General features: G+C 37.1%; 1 protein-coding gene across 1 annotated transcript in view; it reads right to left on the bottom strand.

Moving 5' to 3' along the window:
* LONP2 (lon peptidase 2, peroxisomal) overlaps positions 1-16,723 on the bottom strand; it is a 116,411-nt gene that overhangs the window by 30,772 nt on the left and 68,916 nt on the right. Inside the window, exon 11 of the mRNA XM_027867581.1 lies at positions 15,209-15,342. Coding sequence (XP_027723382.1) covers positions 15,209-15,342 — 134 coding nt within the window. The remainder of the gene's footprint in view (positions 1-15,208; positions 15,343-16,723) is intronic.

Genomic DNA, 16,723 nt, shown 5'->3' with positions numbered 1-16,723 from the left:
TGATAGATGCAGCTTCGCTCACAGCTGCTTATGTGATGTGGGAGAATGGCCTACATGAGTGCAGATCTGACAGGGACTAGGTTATATTTTAGATATAGTCAGTTTTGGAGAGAAGAGTAGATGCAAAAAGATTAGTGGCTGTTGGTGTTTCTTAGACAGCAAAGAAATGCTAGAAAGGTATGCCTTAAAAAGCTCAATTGTCAGAAAGCAAAGGCATAAAATAAACACAGGCAAAGAGTAACAAAATGATCCCTATCTGTAGGTGACATAATGGTTTACGTAGAAAGTCCTAGAAAAAAATTAGCAAAGAAACTAAGTATTGGGATGCAAAATACTGCTCAACTGCCTATATGTGCAGTAAATCTGAAACACCTTCTGTTAGGAAAGCTGGAAAGGAAGAGATGTAGTTTTTAACAAAAAAAAAAAAAAAAAGGAAAAACCAAAGTTATTTCCAACTAGCCAATCTTTGCTGTCAGTTGCTGGTTTCCAGAAAACTGTCTTTTCAGGCAGAGGAAGTGTATTAAGTGCAACAGAGCCTCAAGTTACGGACAAACACTACCAAGACGATGGAGCCAATAGATTTTCATTCTAGTTTTTCAGGAAACTGATTTTGATGGTGAAATCTATGGACTAACTGCCCAAAAGAACGTGCATGTCAACGGCAAGCTTCAGTGAACCTTCCCTTCAAAGGGATTATTGCTGCTTTTTTGGCAGATTCCACTACAAACTGTGGTACAAGGTTTTAAAGAAAACAAAATGTTATTTTTCATGTTGACCAAATGATTGCCACTGTTCAAGATCAAGATTCACACAAAAGTTACAAATCAGAACCATTTCTGAACTATTATGGAAGTACACCTATTTAGAAGGATCAATGAATCCACAAAGACAACTGCACAGAAAACCAGTTCCCCTTCCACTTGTGACCATCACATGGAGGAAGCCATTTTGACAAACTGACACTTTCCATGTCTATTAGCTACTTAAAAAAAAAAAAAGCTAAAAGTTCTGCCACATATATAACTTAACCAAGTTTAGAGCTTAGTCAACAAGGACCCAGAGAGCTGGTCTTCAGCAGACTTCAGGGCAGGCTGCTCTTCTTGTAGCACCAAACAAAGACAGGCATGGGCCCTTCTTTACTGCGTTGGTTTGCTGCATTAATGTACCCATCTGATTTGATCATCTTTCATTCCCTGTGTAGGCTACGATACTGTTTTTGGAAGTTTCTTTTAAATGGATCAGTAGTTAAATTTGCAAAGGCCATCTGCCTCATATAAAAAAAAAATAAATCAATAAATTAGTAAGGTTGGGTTGATAAAGTATGACAAGGACATATGCCAAAGACCACACCATCTTTTTTACGTGATTGATTAAATGGAACTCTGACCTCACAGACTGTTCTATAATTTTAAGTTTGTGTTGTCCAAAGTCCAATTATAATAACTAATTGCTTGCTCTATCATACTGTAGCTTCCTTTACTGCTACCTTAAGAACAGATGCTAACCATAAAGAATAGGTGAAGAATTCATTAACAACTCAGGTCGAAATTGGCATGTCTATATAAAAGACTGATTTAAAAATGAATAGCTAATATTGATTGGTAAAATTGACATTACATTAAAAAATTGTTTTACTTGTTCGGGTGAAAATGAATATTTTCCTAGTTAAAGTTTAGAAAGTAAGCCTCCGAATTATTTGTGAATTTTGTTTACACCCTTAATAGACAAACTGGCTCAAACAAGTTCAACAATACACATTGTAATCAAAAGGAAGCTCTTTTAAAGTGGGAGAACAATGTAGTAATACCATCAGACAGGAAGATACTAGATGTTGGCCTGAGCACACAGTTTTGTAGTATATTTGTCAAATGTATATAGAACACATCTGTAGAAAGCCATAATCTCTAGATTTAAATTTTTTATAACCTGGGGTTGACACTGTCTCTCCCTCACCGCCCCCCCAATCCAATTAGCTGAGAGGATCCCTACAAACAAAGAAGCACTGAGGACAAAGAACCTGTATCTGACAAAGTAACTGTCTGTTGCTGACTTTCTGTTTTTCTGGAACCAGAAGCCCCAGGAAAAATGAAGCACCATCCCCCACCCTCCAATGTAGTTGGTCAAGATGCAAAATTAAATCCCGAAGTTTTAAGCAATTATCTTTTGTTTGGCCTAATTGTGCTACACAGATTGTAAAAGCAAGATGAGTCCCTTAGTGAAATTAGAGTAAGAATGTGGTCCAATAGAGACTCATGAGATCACCCATGAAAAACCTCTCCTGTTTTCACAATACAAATCAAGATGAGTGTTCAATCACTAAAGTCATCCTTAATTATTTGATTCGAAAGGCCCATATTACCATAATAATTACATAATAATAATTCCCAAGGTTCAGGGAAAATATGGGTCAGTTTTAACTCAATCTCAAAATAAGCCTATAAGCTAAAGAATGTCCAAAGCCCTAACCACAGCAGCCTCCAGCACAGTGCTCAGAGCCTCTCTCCCCTGAAATTTATTTCAGAAATTTCAGATTGTAGTAATCCCCACCAAGCAGCCAAATAATTCTGTCTGTGACTATGGGGTCTGTAAGCATGTACAATTTACTCTCTATTCTTCTAAATCAGCCAAAAAGGAAGGTATAGATTTGGGTTGGCATTTTTGAGAACTGCAACATGCTACCAAGTATCAGAAAAGTCAAACAAATCTTTCTACAGTGATCATTCAATGAAATAGGTCTAAGAAAGCTCTCATAGCTCCAAATTTAAAATACAATAAGACATTTAAGAAAGTTAACAAGCATAAAGATTTGTTTCAACTGCTATAAAAGGGACTTCCATATGGTTGTGGGTGATGTGTACAGATAGGGCTCAGGACTGCAATTTCCCCTTGGAGATACAACAAAAACAAATAACTAACTGTTCTTAACTATTTGTTCCAAATAATAATTTAAGCTTTTTAGGAAATAACCCAATCCATTATTTACGCATTCCAAGAAATATCACTAAGCAATTGCTTCAATACTTGAGAAAAGGAGGACATTAGTAGAAGGTAGAAAGTGATATAACTGGAAAAGAACAAATTAGACTTTTGGAAAGACACCGTTCTAAGGTATGAAAACAACCAAAAGGAAAATCATCAAGATTTACTTATTCAGTGCCACACTGGTTAATCTACCAAAGAATTACAACATAGAGGTAGAAAAAAAATAACAAAATTCATCAAGGCCAAAAACAAATATCAAGGGAATCAATTTTCTTTTATAAGGGAAAGAAGGAAGACTAGTGGTACCAGATCTCAGACTATACTACAAAGCTATAATCATCAAAACAGTTTAATACTGGGTAAGAAATGGAAAGACTGATCTGTAGAACAGATTAGGCACAGAATATACCAAGGAAAATGCATATAGTAATCTAATGTTTGATAAACTCAAAGATCTCAGCTAATGAGGCATGAATTCACTATTCAACAAAAACTGTAAATCAGTCTGGCAGAAATTAGACATAAACCAACAACTCACATCATATATCTACATATGCTAAAAATGGGTATATGGTTTAGACATAAAGGGTGATATCATTAGTAAATTACTGAAACATGGAAGAAATTATCTGTTGGATTTTGTGGAGAGGGGAAGAATTCATGACCACTTGAGACAGGTTCACAGGAGATAAAATGGATAATTTTGATTAAATAAAATTAAAGTGTCTGCACAGACAAAACCAGTGCAGCTAAAATTAGAATAAAAGTAGGAAAGTGGGGGGAAAATCTTTGCAACAAGTTTTTCTGATCAAGGTCTTATTTCTAAGATGTACAGAAAACTGAATTAAACATATGCCAAAAAAAAAAAAAAGCCATTCTTTAATTGCTAAATGGTCAAAGGATATAACAGGCAGTTTTCAGAGGAAGAAATCCAAATTATCAGGAGTCATATTTTTAAAAAAGTGCTCTAAATCACTAATAATCAGAGAAAGGCAAATTAAAACAACCCTGAGGTATAGCCACACATCTATCAGATTGGCTAAGTTAAAAAAAAAAAAAAGGAAAATGATAAATGCTGTGCTGTGGGAAAACAGGTACTCTGCCACATTGTTGGTAGAGTTGTGAATCAGTCTGACCATTTTGGAAAGCAATTTGGAACTACACCCTAAAACCTATAAAACCGTGCATAGCCTTTGAGTCAACAATACTGCTACAAAGTCTATATCCCAAAGAGATCAAAGAAAGAGGAAAAGGACCAATACGTACAAAAATATCCATAGCAGCTCTTTTTGTGGTGGCAAAGAATTAGAAATTGAGCCCATCAACTGAGGAATGGCTTAAGTACATGAATGTGACAGAATTCTATTCTGCTGTAAGAAATGATTCCAGTAATGGTTTCAGAAAAACCTAAGAAAACTTGTATGAATTAATGCAAAGTGAAGTGAGCAGAATCAGAAGAACAATTTATCGAATAACAGCATTATTGTGAACATAATAAACACTGAAAGACTTAGTAACTCTGACTGATAAAATGAGCAGGCGTAAGTCCAAAGGACTCATGATGAAACATGCTTCCCACCCTCTAGATAGAGAATGGATGGACTCAAGAGTGCCAACTGAAGCATATTTATTTTTCTGGACATAGCTAATTTGAGAATTTGATTTGCATAACTATACATATTTGTAATGGGCTTTATTTTTCTTACCATCTCAATAGGAGGGAGGGGGGAGCAGGAGAGAGAAGGGAGAATATTTGGAACTGAAAATAAAAATAAAACTGAATTTTAAAAAATCGCCAAGATGTTTCAGGATTAGAACTTCACAGAAGGTGGAAACAGGGGTTGCTTAGTTTTCAATAACTTTACAGTATTTGCCACCAATATGAGAAAGAAACGTACACAATGGCCCATGTTATAGACTGGAGAATGGATATGTTTCAGGAATAGCAGAGACACTTTGTGAAAGGGACAAAAGCATCTGCTTTTCCCAAAGAGACAGCTTCCTGATTTGGCCATAAAGGAACAAGTACAAATAAAATCATATACACAAGGCAGGATAAGGCCTCCAGGTGCAGAGGGCAAGCTCAATAGAAGGAAGCTGAGGGGAGGCAGTCTGGATCATGCTGCAAAGGGCCCCAGGGAAGCAGAATCAGAGTAATTAAAAAAAAAAAAAAGGCTCTGACTTCTCTAGATGACTAGGATTTGAAGAGGCAGAGGCTGAACAGCAGGACAGAGGAAAAGCAAGCCTAGAAAAGGATCTCAGGGGCTTTAAGTGCTTGGAGGAAACAAAAGGAGGAGGGGAAAAATAAAACACAAAAAATTTCCCCCCCTCTGTCCCGAGGCCCAGGGTGGGTGGAAGAAGCCCTAGAGCTTTGCTGTGTGCAAGGGGAAGGGGGGAAGAGGAGGGAGGGACCAGAATCTAAGTGCATTCTTTTTTCCTTTCTTCTCCCTCACAACGAATCAGCCAATGGCTGAACTTGGTTCCATCATTCAGTATATTTGGACCTCAGAATGCGGTAAATAGGAGATAAAACAGAAGTCAGTAAGTATTGCTCTTGGTTTATACAATTTGGAAGGTATAGGTTCAGCCACTCACCCAAGGTTCTTTGGTCTTTTCAGATGGACTTTGAGCTTATTAAGCCATTTCAAAATGTATTTAACTCTAAGGTTTTTCAGAAAAGGACAAACTGGCTAACAAGGTAGGGTAGTCAGCAAGTTTCTCTTCCACTACTTTTGAATTCAACCTAGTTTCCCTTCTTGAAGGAAACCAGACGCAGGAGAGTTGAGATGTCAACCAAATACATGAATACATTTCAACATGCAACTCCCCAAGAATGAGAACCCTACCTGGGGACAGACTGAATCAGTTGTTGTATATGATTGTGATGGGGTACTATTGTGTTGTAAGAAATGACGAGCAAGATGCTCTCAGAAAAACATGGAAAGACTTACATGAACTGATACAAAGTGAAATAAAGAGACCATTGTACATAGTAAAAGCAATACTGAATGATGATCTACTGTGAATAACTTAGCCATTCTCAGCAACACAATGATCTAAGACAATTCTGTAGGACTTATGATGAAAGGTGCTGTCCATCTCCAGAGAAAGAACTGGTAGAGTCTGAATGCAGATCGAAGAAACTTTTTCTTTACTTTATTTTTCTTGGTGTTTTTTTTTTTGTTGTTGTCTGTGTTTTCTTTCACAGAACAACTTACATGTACACATGTATAACTGGTACACAGAATAACTTATACGACTACACATGTATAACCTGTCAAATTGCTTGCCTTCTCAATGGGTGGGGGGAGGGAAGGGAAGGAGAGAATCTGGAACTCAAAATTTAAAAAAAGAATGTCAAAATTGTTTTTACATGTAATTGGGGAAAAAAAAATAACTTGGGAACAAGGAGAGCAGCTGTCAAACTATGTCAAACCAATGGTCCATCCAGGCCAGGATTCAGCTGCCGGTAGACAATCCAAGGAATGTTCCATGGCGGGAGTGTCCTTCACCAATGGTAACCTTGAAGGCTCAGCATAGCTCAGATCTTTGGCACAACCATTTTATGGCAGATTATCAATCTGTCCAAATCCTGTTTGAATCTATTTACATTTGTTACACATTGATGGGTTGTTCACCACGGCAGGAATGCCCTTTCTTCTATACCTCTGACTACCTCAAGTGGTCTCTCTTCCAAGAAGCCTTTCCTGATCCTTCTAGCTGATAGTTACTTCTCCCCTTCAAACCTCACTTAACTCTCTAATGTACTGAATGTGTTATACTGTGCACTATAGTGATCGCTGTGGCTTTTATACTCCCTATTAAACTGTAAATACCATGGGGGCAGGAGTCCTGTTTCATACATCTTGATGCCTTTTCCAGTGCCCTCTACTCACATCAGGCCTCTAAAAATGCTCTGTATTTTATTGTCATCTATACTACCGTTTGAATAACATATATTAGTTGATAACTTACTAAGAAGCAGATTTCCCTTTTATTTCTTCACACAGATCCTGATAGAGATGGCCCAGAACCCTGAATCCAGGAGCCCTGGAAATAGCAGTGCCCTCCAATAATTGCCCACCATTCCCACCCTGTCACCAGGCTAGCTCCACAGCCATTACTGACAGGAGCAGTTACTGTGGCCAACTTTCCTCACTACTGACATTACCTGTTGATCAACTGCTACTGCTAGTCAGGTAAGCCCAAGAACCCTGAAAACAGCAGTGTCCCTCACAACACTAACCCTATTTCCAGCCAAGCTCTGGCAGCCATCATCCAGGGAATCAATTCTTGTGGAAATGTGGCCTGTCAGCTGTTTCTGTGGGTAATAAGGCCTTGACCACCTCAGCAGTCACAGCTACTGAAGATTCAGAAGTTCTTGTCACTAAAGTCCTCGGCATTAACAAATGGTTCAATATCAGAAGTAGAAATAATTTATCAGTAGAAGAGGCATGACTACCTGCTTTGCTCCTGGGGACCTTTCCTCCTGACTTGCAGCTGATACCTTTCATATACACTATTTCCCTCATTAGAATGTGAGCTCCTTGAGAGCAGGGCTTGTCTTGACTTTCTATTGATAACCCTCAGTGCTTAGCACATAATAAATGCTTATTCTTTCAAACATCCATGGGACAACATTCCCGGTGACAATCTCTACAGAGCATGGGGGCCTTGTGGAATGAGTGCTAGATTTTTAGGGACCTGGGTTCAAATCTAGGCTCTGACTTTTACTAATTGTAGTCTTTAACAAATCATTTAACCTGAGTCAGTTTCATTTATAAAATGGGGAACATACTTGCCAGACCTCTCTCACAGAACTGTTGTGAAGAAAGTACTTTGAAACTCTTAAAGTAATACATAAATATAAGTTGTTTTCATTGTGGGCCAGACTCAAACTAAACAAATAGATATAGAGAATTCAGAAACAGAAGTTCTCTGGTGACAGTGGAACGCAGGGCCTGGATCCTTGCCCGGGATTTGAGCAAGAATGTTTTAAATACTAAAATCCTCCTCTGATATATTACCTTGGCACGGCCCTAGGCTTCTGAAGGCTAAGCAAAACTTCAGATTTCAAGCTTTAGCAGGTTGTTCCGAAAGGTTTTTAAGAATGAGTCCAGCAAAAGACCACTCCTGAAGAACTACCCCAACAAACTTCAAAGAGTGTTGGCCGCCATGGCTATAGTAGCTCAGGAAGGCCCTCTGCTAGGGGTGGAAGGATTGTGACTTGTATCAGTAGCAGAAATACCCACACAGAGGAAAACTTAGATTTTTTAAGTTTTGAAACAAGTATCCTTAGTACATGTACAGCTGAAGTATTTAATATTTTTGAATCCCATCACATACAAACAGTAACCACCACATACAGAAATAAGCAAAAACCAGGATATAGAGAGAGTCAGGTCCCCAGCTAAAAGCTAGTTTAGAGAAGAATATAAGTTTGGCCACATATATTTACCTTGACATCTAGGGTAACACAAAAAGGAAAAAAGTAACATAAAGGACATTTGGGGCATACTGAAAAATCACATAGCTGGTTTCAAAGCATGAATGTGCCAAATTACTCCCATATTTTAAAGGTAAGTATACATATTCTATAAATGTTTCTCTTCTAGCACAGATTAACTAAAAACCCCACCTGCCTTTTAGACTCCCCTTTCATTATTCATTTTGCCTACTGCCAGTAAAGACCCCACAAACACAAAGACAACCGTTCATAGCTTAGGGCTTTTGGGCCTGCTCCAAATGGGTTGTCAACCCAAAATACTAGCATTTCTGCTGGTTTTGAAGTCCATAGCCTGCAATTACTTTCCTTTCTGGCAGTAACTCTAAGTCCAGCACTAATTTTAACATTATAAATAACCCCCTCACTGTATTACTTGAACTTTCTAATACAGCTCCCTTTTGTTCTGTACTCTCATAGTAAATAATCCATTTCATAATGAGAGAGTTTCAGTTATTAAGGACCATTTTAACTTTGTGGCATGAAAGTCTTTCTGATATAGAATCTTCTCTATTTTCTGAAAAATTTCTCTAAAGTTTGAGACTGAAATATTTGGATCTCAAATGAGGATACTTTATAAATTATTTAGTCCATAAATGACAAGCAAAGGTTTGTTTTAAAGAAAGATTTTTATAGCAAACAAGTATGAGAAAAGAATGTACTAACAATAGCCTGGATTTTTTATTTACTCCTTTTAGTGTTTTCATGGTATTGTAGGAGATGGAAAAAGTCCTTTAATCTATCCTCCTGCCTCTTCAATTAAAGCCCTCCTAAATAGCTAGGAATCTATACTAACTTAAAAGACCTTTAGTAAAGAAGGTTGCATGATCAATCTCAGGAATCCATCTAAATATTTCAACAAACTGAAATTCTAAACAAATTCTGCTCAACGAACTTAACATTCAGGAAAAGACAGTAAAAAAAAAATTTTTTTTAAATGATGCCATGAAAATTGTTATGCCCTCACAGAATACACAAACTGTTTGAGCTAGTCATTGTCTGTTGGAGGGTTGGCTTTAAATAGCTAATGTGATTATAGCCACTATTAAAAACATATTCAAAGTAAATTAATGTATGTTTTAAACATTATGCAATGCAGTTTATAGTTATGGGAAAGTTCTTTTAACGGTAGCTCCTACGGAATGGCATGGTGCAGTGTAGTGCATAAAGAGCTGGGCTTAGAGTCTGGAAGACCTGGGTTCAAGTACTGCTTCTGACTTACACCAGGTATGTGTGATCCTAGGCAAGTTACTAAAACTTTCAGTGTCCCAGGCAACACAATTAAATTGTAAAGCAAGTTCATCCACACCTACCTTTGTGGAGACAGTTGCTTATCAGGAAGAATGGATATAATGGGGGAAGGGGGAAAGGGAGTTATGATGTATGTGTGCACACATACATACATATGTATATACACACATAAATATAGGTATATACATATGTATATACATACAAATATATACATATATATACATATATAGATATGCACACTATATACAAACACACACACATATGTATGTAGGAGCAGAACATAGATGACAGAAAGCCAGCCTTAGAGTCACATTTGCCTTAGATACAAACTGGCTTTTTGACTGTGAACAAGTAGTCATGTAACCTATCAATTCCCCAGGGAACTAAGCTGCAGAAAATAGTTACTGATCTGATCCACATTGATAGATGGAACTGCTTCATGGAGAAATCACACATCTGTCCCTGCTTACCGGTACACACACACACACACACACACACACACACACACACACACACACTCTTTACCTTCCTAAAACAAAAATGGTACTCCCAAAGTATTTTTTAGAGCAAATACATTTCACTCTCTACTTTGATTATTCTTATTTTAAATATAGGAAAGAGAGAAAGCCAACTGAGTTTCCTGAGGGTAAAGAAGGACTCTGTAAATGAATGGAGGAAATGTGGAATCCTCAGACAGATCCCAGTCTTCCATCCTAGATCATGAGGTTAAAGAAAAATCCTGGTCTCTCCTCCACCTCAATTATGCCATATGAATATTTTAAAGACCTTCCGTTTTATAGTTGGCTGTACTTTCCATATAAATGGAAGGTAAACAAGGCAGAAATAATACAACAGAATAGATTTTCCAAAAAGATAAGGTCTTGGAATTCAGTCAAGAGACTCATCATTAGGATCTATACCAAGACAGAGACCCATCCCCAGGTTCGCCTCATCGTTCTCCTATCTCAAGTCCTAATACTGGTCATTAGGACCTGATTGGAGTGATGGGGGATGGGGCTGAGGTCTGAGGAAGAAAGTAGGAGTTATAAAAGTAAGTAATTTAGAGCTGACTTTTGTCAGTTCAAGAGAGATGTATTTACTTCAATATCTTGAGAAAACAACTAAGTACACGTGAAATGGTGAAAACAGTCACAATAAAAAGATTTTAAAACTCAAGTATTTTTGAACCCATGTATCAAGCCCACAGGTATATAGATTTCTTGCAAAGATTTAAAAATACCTTTATAGACATGCAACAAGTGTTTTTAACTCAGTAACATATTTAAAATGTGTAAATCTTGCTTAGTATTTCACCCATGATATGCTTATTCAGAACTCAATTCTTTTTTTTTGCAAGTCCCTTTTTTATTTTATTTTTTTATTAATTTATTTTGATTAATCAATAATCACTTCCACATGCTTTTGAGTTTAAAATTTTTCTCCCCCTTCCTCCCCACCACCCTCCCCAAGACAGCACACAATCTGAAATAGGCTATACATTTACATTCATATTAAACATATTTTCACATTAGTGATGTTGTAAGTAAAAATTAAAACCAATAGGAGGAACCATCAGAAAGAGGAAACAAAACTCAACAGAAGAGAAAAAAAAATAGCAATTCAACTTCCATAGTTCTTTCTTTGGATGTGGATAGCATTTTAAATCACAAGGCCACTGGAGATGTCTTAGATCCTTGTATTGCCAGGAAGGGTTAAGTTTATCAATATTAGTCATCACACAACGTGGCTGCTATTGTGTACAACGTTCTCTTGGTTCTGCTCACTTCACTCAGCATCAGAACTGAATTCTTATAATAAGCAACTGTGGAAAGATTTTGACAATTCCGCTAAAGCCTAAGAAATCACATATTACGAATTGTTGGTGAAACAATTCAATTAAAAAACGAATTCCTCAGGATATGAAAGAAGAATAGTTTTTTGAAGTGAGTGTTTTACTAGCTCCATATGTGAACAATAAATAGCTGGGGAAAAGCTTTTTCTTGGTTAGACTCTTGACTCTTATTTCAATAACTTCTACATTGGGATTCACCTTCATACCAATGAAGCACAAGAAAAAAGAATGCTCTTTCCTTAAAGTGGCATTGGGATAATACTGCCAGGTCTGAGAACCAGTGAGCAGGAGTGGAGTAAGAATCACAAAATGGAGGGGTACAAGTATTTTTGCTTGTGGAGTAAAGAGAGACAAGCAGAATTAGGGACAGTGGGCAAAGTCTAACTGAAAGGACAAATAACTACTAGTAAGATTCATTTGCCAAAATGGCCCAGGGGCTTATGGAGACCAGCTTTCTGGTATTTAAGAACAAAAGAACAACCCTGGCATGTGAATGCCTGGTGACTTTAAGAGGATAAAAATTGTAGTATAGGGCAACACATCAACAAATGGCCATCTAGCTCAGGTTTTTGCTAGTGATTGCAGTGGGTGGGAAACCATTAGAAGTTGCCCTCCATGCAGTCAACCTCAAAAAGTTGGAAATATACTCAAAAACCTGATCTGATAGCTTTATCATCCATTTGCTCTAAACTGAAAACTGTCCTCCTAGGGAAACACAAGAGCTACTTTATCCAGGCCCCCATTACGAAGGTACTTCAATAATCATAATAAAAGAAAAGTCCTTTGGCTCAACTACTAAGAATCCTAAGTAAAATCACATTTTAAATGACAAGATTTTTTAACAAATGACAAATTTAAAGAACTGGCTCCTATTAGATAAGACTGCCCAAATAAATGCCCACAACAATTTTCAACTTTGTCTTTAATTTACTCTGTGCTGATAATATAATAGCTAACATTTATATAGTAAGGTTTGCAAAACAGTTTACATGTATGTATATGTATATACACACACTAAACATACATATATGTGTGTATAGATGTATACATGCACATGAATGCAAACACACACACAAACTCCTCTCAATCTGCAAATGGCACTGAACTCTGCTGTATAAACAGGGAATTCATTAGTACAGAGTACTTGATATGAAAATTTGACAGATATTTTCAAAATAACTTCTGGGAAAGAAAGGTCTTCAAAATTAATATTGTTTTGCCCTCTCAGCTATTCTTCTACTACACAAGTGTAATTTGTGAAGAAAGGGCATTTTTGTAGACTTGATGCACTGTTAAGGTTATTAACAAAACAAAATGGGTCCTAATTAAACTAAGAAGGACTAACAAGTGGCTATTTAGGTAAACTATTTTATGGATGTATCAATTTGATTCTTAGGATTTGAAACAAATCTTGATGAGTAAATTGTTAAACCTTCTGGTTGACTGAAAAGGCACACTGTTTCTTTCCTATCCCCGTCTAATTTCAGAATAATCTCTTTAAAGAAGCCATTTTGAAAACAAAGTATGAAAACTGAATTACTGTGCCATTAAATGGCAAATATGAAGAATACAAAGAAACACGGAAAGACTTAAATGATACAAAATAGCAGATCCCAAAGAACACTTTCTACAACTATGTAAGTAAATACAATTGAATGCTAAGAAAACGTGTTAAAGGCAATGGATGAGGTTGGTATTACCTTTGCTAAAGTTAATGTATGTAAGGTTACTTTCTTTTAACAAAGGATACATTATAAAAGGGTAACATTATATTCTTTTCTTTAATAGTTTGGGGGGCATATACTTTGTGGTTTAGGAACCGCTATATTTGCTAGCTGTATTAAGCCAAAGTTTATTTATTAAGAGAAAAAAGAAAAGAAAAAAAGTTTGGAGAAGGAAAGTCTGATTTTTTGGTTGGCAATCATTCTTTTGCTCAGTAGTAGATATTTTTTGGGAAAGGACTCTTGCCATCATATATCGTAGAACCACAGTTACAAGTTAGAAAGGACAAGAGTGGCTATCTAGCACAACCTATACATGAAAGAAAGCCCCCCTATAACACAGCCAACTGGTTGTTCAGTCTCTGCTTGAAAACTTCCAAGGAGGGGGAATTCATCACCTCCTGAAGCAACCTATGATCATGAGAGGCGAGATAGTGAGGTGGAAAGAGTATTGAACCTGGAGTAACAGCAGGATCTTGGTTCTAATCCTCACTCCACCACTGTCAATCTGTCTGGGCCTATTTCTGTACCTGTATAATGATGGAGTTGGATTACACCCCTGGTTCTCAAAGTGTAGCCTGCAGACCCTGGGAGGCCCTGAGCTCCTTTCAGGGGGTGTGCATGGTCCAAACTATTTTCATAACAATACTAAGGTATTACATGCCTATTAAAATGCTCCTCTTTTTTCCAACAACATATCTGTGTGAGGCCACATGTTCTTCAAATACTTCAATTAAAATAACACATCACAACAGACTGAATACCAAAGCAGGTACGAGAATCCACTTGTGTTTTATTAAGCCAGAGATTAAAGAGATTTATGAAAATATATAAAACAATGCCACTTTTCTCACTGGTTTTTTTTGTTTTAGAAAAGTTATTTTCAAAGGTATTATTTATGTTAACATATAATGGGTTTACTATTATTATTTTTAAAATGAATTAATAAATATTTTAAAATTTTATCAGTTTTAATTTCTAATATGCTAAATATCAATAGCTATGATTCATATAACAAAATCTCTTTGGAGTCTGACAATTTGTCAAAGCGTAAGGGGTCTCTGAGAACCACTTGATTAGATGAACATTAAGGTCTACACCAGCTCCAAGTCTATGATCCTATAATCACATATGTAAGTCTACTGCCACATGAAACAAGAACTCAATGAATTCTTGTTGCTGCTACATAGCACAGGGCTTGGTCAAAGGCTGAGTGGCAAAACAGGAAAACTAGTTTCTTTCTGGAAAAGGTGATAAAGAACCTAAAAGCTTCAGGCCGATCTGTTTAGTGCGACAGCAGCCAATCTACTAGAACTAATGTCTCAATTATTAAAACAGATGGCTTAGAGCACGATAAGGTAGTCTGTGGTAGTGTGCATCACCTAGATAGGCTGGGTTATTAGAATGATACATAGTGTAACTGTGTACCAGTAAGGCAGCCATGCAAAGCTCCAAGGAGTTATCCCTCTTAGAACATATTTATAAAATGATCACTAGCAAGCATGGATTTTGATGCATTTGAGCACAAAATCTGCCATTTTGTGAATTACTGAGGACAAATTTATAGAAGTCAGGGTCAAAAGGGTACAATCAATTATCTATCACACAAAAACATTGACTTTATAAAGCTAGAAGAAGTTAGTGGGTCCCAAAAAACTGAACATCCTGTTCTGTTCTAACAGAGTCCAAAATAGAAAATAAAACCCTCTGTAGTTTAGAAAATAAACTCATCTTTAGTTTCAAGGTTTTTCTTGATAAGATGACCTTAAATAGCAGCTTACCGCTCCTTTCATGAACCTATAAATGGTATGTGCATGCTCCATGATCCACCCAGGCAAGGCAATCACTGGACCATCCCCTGTGGTCTATGGGCCCCAGTTCAGCTCAGGGAATACTGACCTTCTCCCTCAGTGCCTTCAGAGCGCTCCAGCTTTGTGTCTTTGTGCTGCCCTTCAGCCACTTTCACAGCCACCGCTCGGCAAATTGCACCAAACTTTCGGTCCAGAGAACGAACACCAGCCTCTCTGGTATACCTAATGACAGGGAGAAAACACTTCCCTTTAGAGGAGCACAACTCAGATACATTCTTGCTTCAGTTTATGTCATTTGCAAAAATGTAAAGTGGATCTCTAGGCCTACTTATGAAATAATGGAGGATGATATAAGAACTGATATTTGTGTTTTCGGGCAGTGGGTGTTACAGTGGATAGAGGGCTGGGCCTGAAGTCAGGAAGACCTGAGCTCAAATCTGGCCTCAGATACTTATGAGCTGTGTGATCCTGGGCAAGTCACTTGACCTGTGTATGCCTCTTCTGTAAAATGAGGATAATAGCAGCATCTCCCTTGTAGTGAGGATCAAATGCGATAATATTAGCAAAGCATGCAGCACAGTGCCTGGGATATAGCAGACACCATATAAATGCTCATTTCCTTTGGTACGCTGTATGTGCAAATTGATGTGGCCATTGTTGTTCCCTGGGTTATAATTTCTTTATATTCAAAGTCTCTTGTTAAACATCTTTAAAAAAATAATTTCAGGCATGTTTTTGGTAGTGACTTTTTTCCTTTAGTGTACCACAGATTATTTTGTAAACTATATTTAATCATTAATTCTTAGTCCTTCCACTATATTATCAAAGTAAATTTGGCCACATTTTGGTTATTCCTTTGTAATATGATGTTTAAAACTACAATCCTACTTTGGCACTCAAGAAAAACCAACAATATTTCTAGATCGAGTTAATGTTTTGGGTATTTTTTCCCCCTAAAAATACCAGGAAAATGAAGTTCTCTCTTTATTCTCCAATGCAAGATGGTAGTTGAGGCAAGCATTCTAATTCTCACCAGTACCCTACCATACGTTTATGCTGCTTATGTCCATTCTCTAAGTTTTCAATTTGGGGACTGGTCAAGGCAGGAAAGGATGCCAAGTAAGCAGTAATTTTAAGTATTCAGGGCCATCTTACAAGCGATGCTACATGTGCCTCAAATGCTAGTGGCTCAGCCATTCATAGAATCACTAAGCTTAGAAAAGGCTTTAGAGACTACCTCACCTAGTTGATTTTGATCTCAGATTTGAGCTGAATTTGGACAGGTATCTCAGAATTTAATGTAGATTTAGATGACAAAAACATAGTGATGGAAGGAAATAGTAGGCATAGTCAGACATATACTTAGGGAAAGTAGACTTCAAAAAGTGCAGGATAAAAATGGTCCAATCCAACAGCTAAAGATTCTAAGGAGGAATGTAGTTCAATAGGGCAGGAAATACCCAGAAGTGAAACCAGTAGGACTATAAAATCACAAATGATCCCAATGAAGAAGAAGAGAGGAAGGAGTCTCTGGTGAAGTCCAGCATTAAAAGGATACACACACACACACACACACACACACACACACACACACACACACACA

The sequence above is a fragment of the Vombatus ursinus genome, unplaced genomic scaffold (assembly GCF_900497805.2).
Source record: "Vombatus ursinus unplaced genomic scaffold, bare-nosed wombat genome assembly UNPS02014786.1, whole genome shotgun sequence".
Classification (NCBI taxonomy): Eukaryota; Metazoa; Chordata; class Mammalia; order Diprotodontia; family Vombatidae; genus Vombatus; species Vombatus ursinus.
The sequence above is the reverse complement of the archived record's forward strand: the minus strand, read 5'-3'. Positions and strand labels throughout refer to the sequence as shown.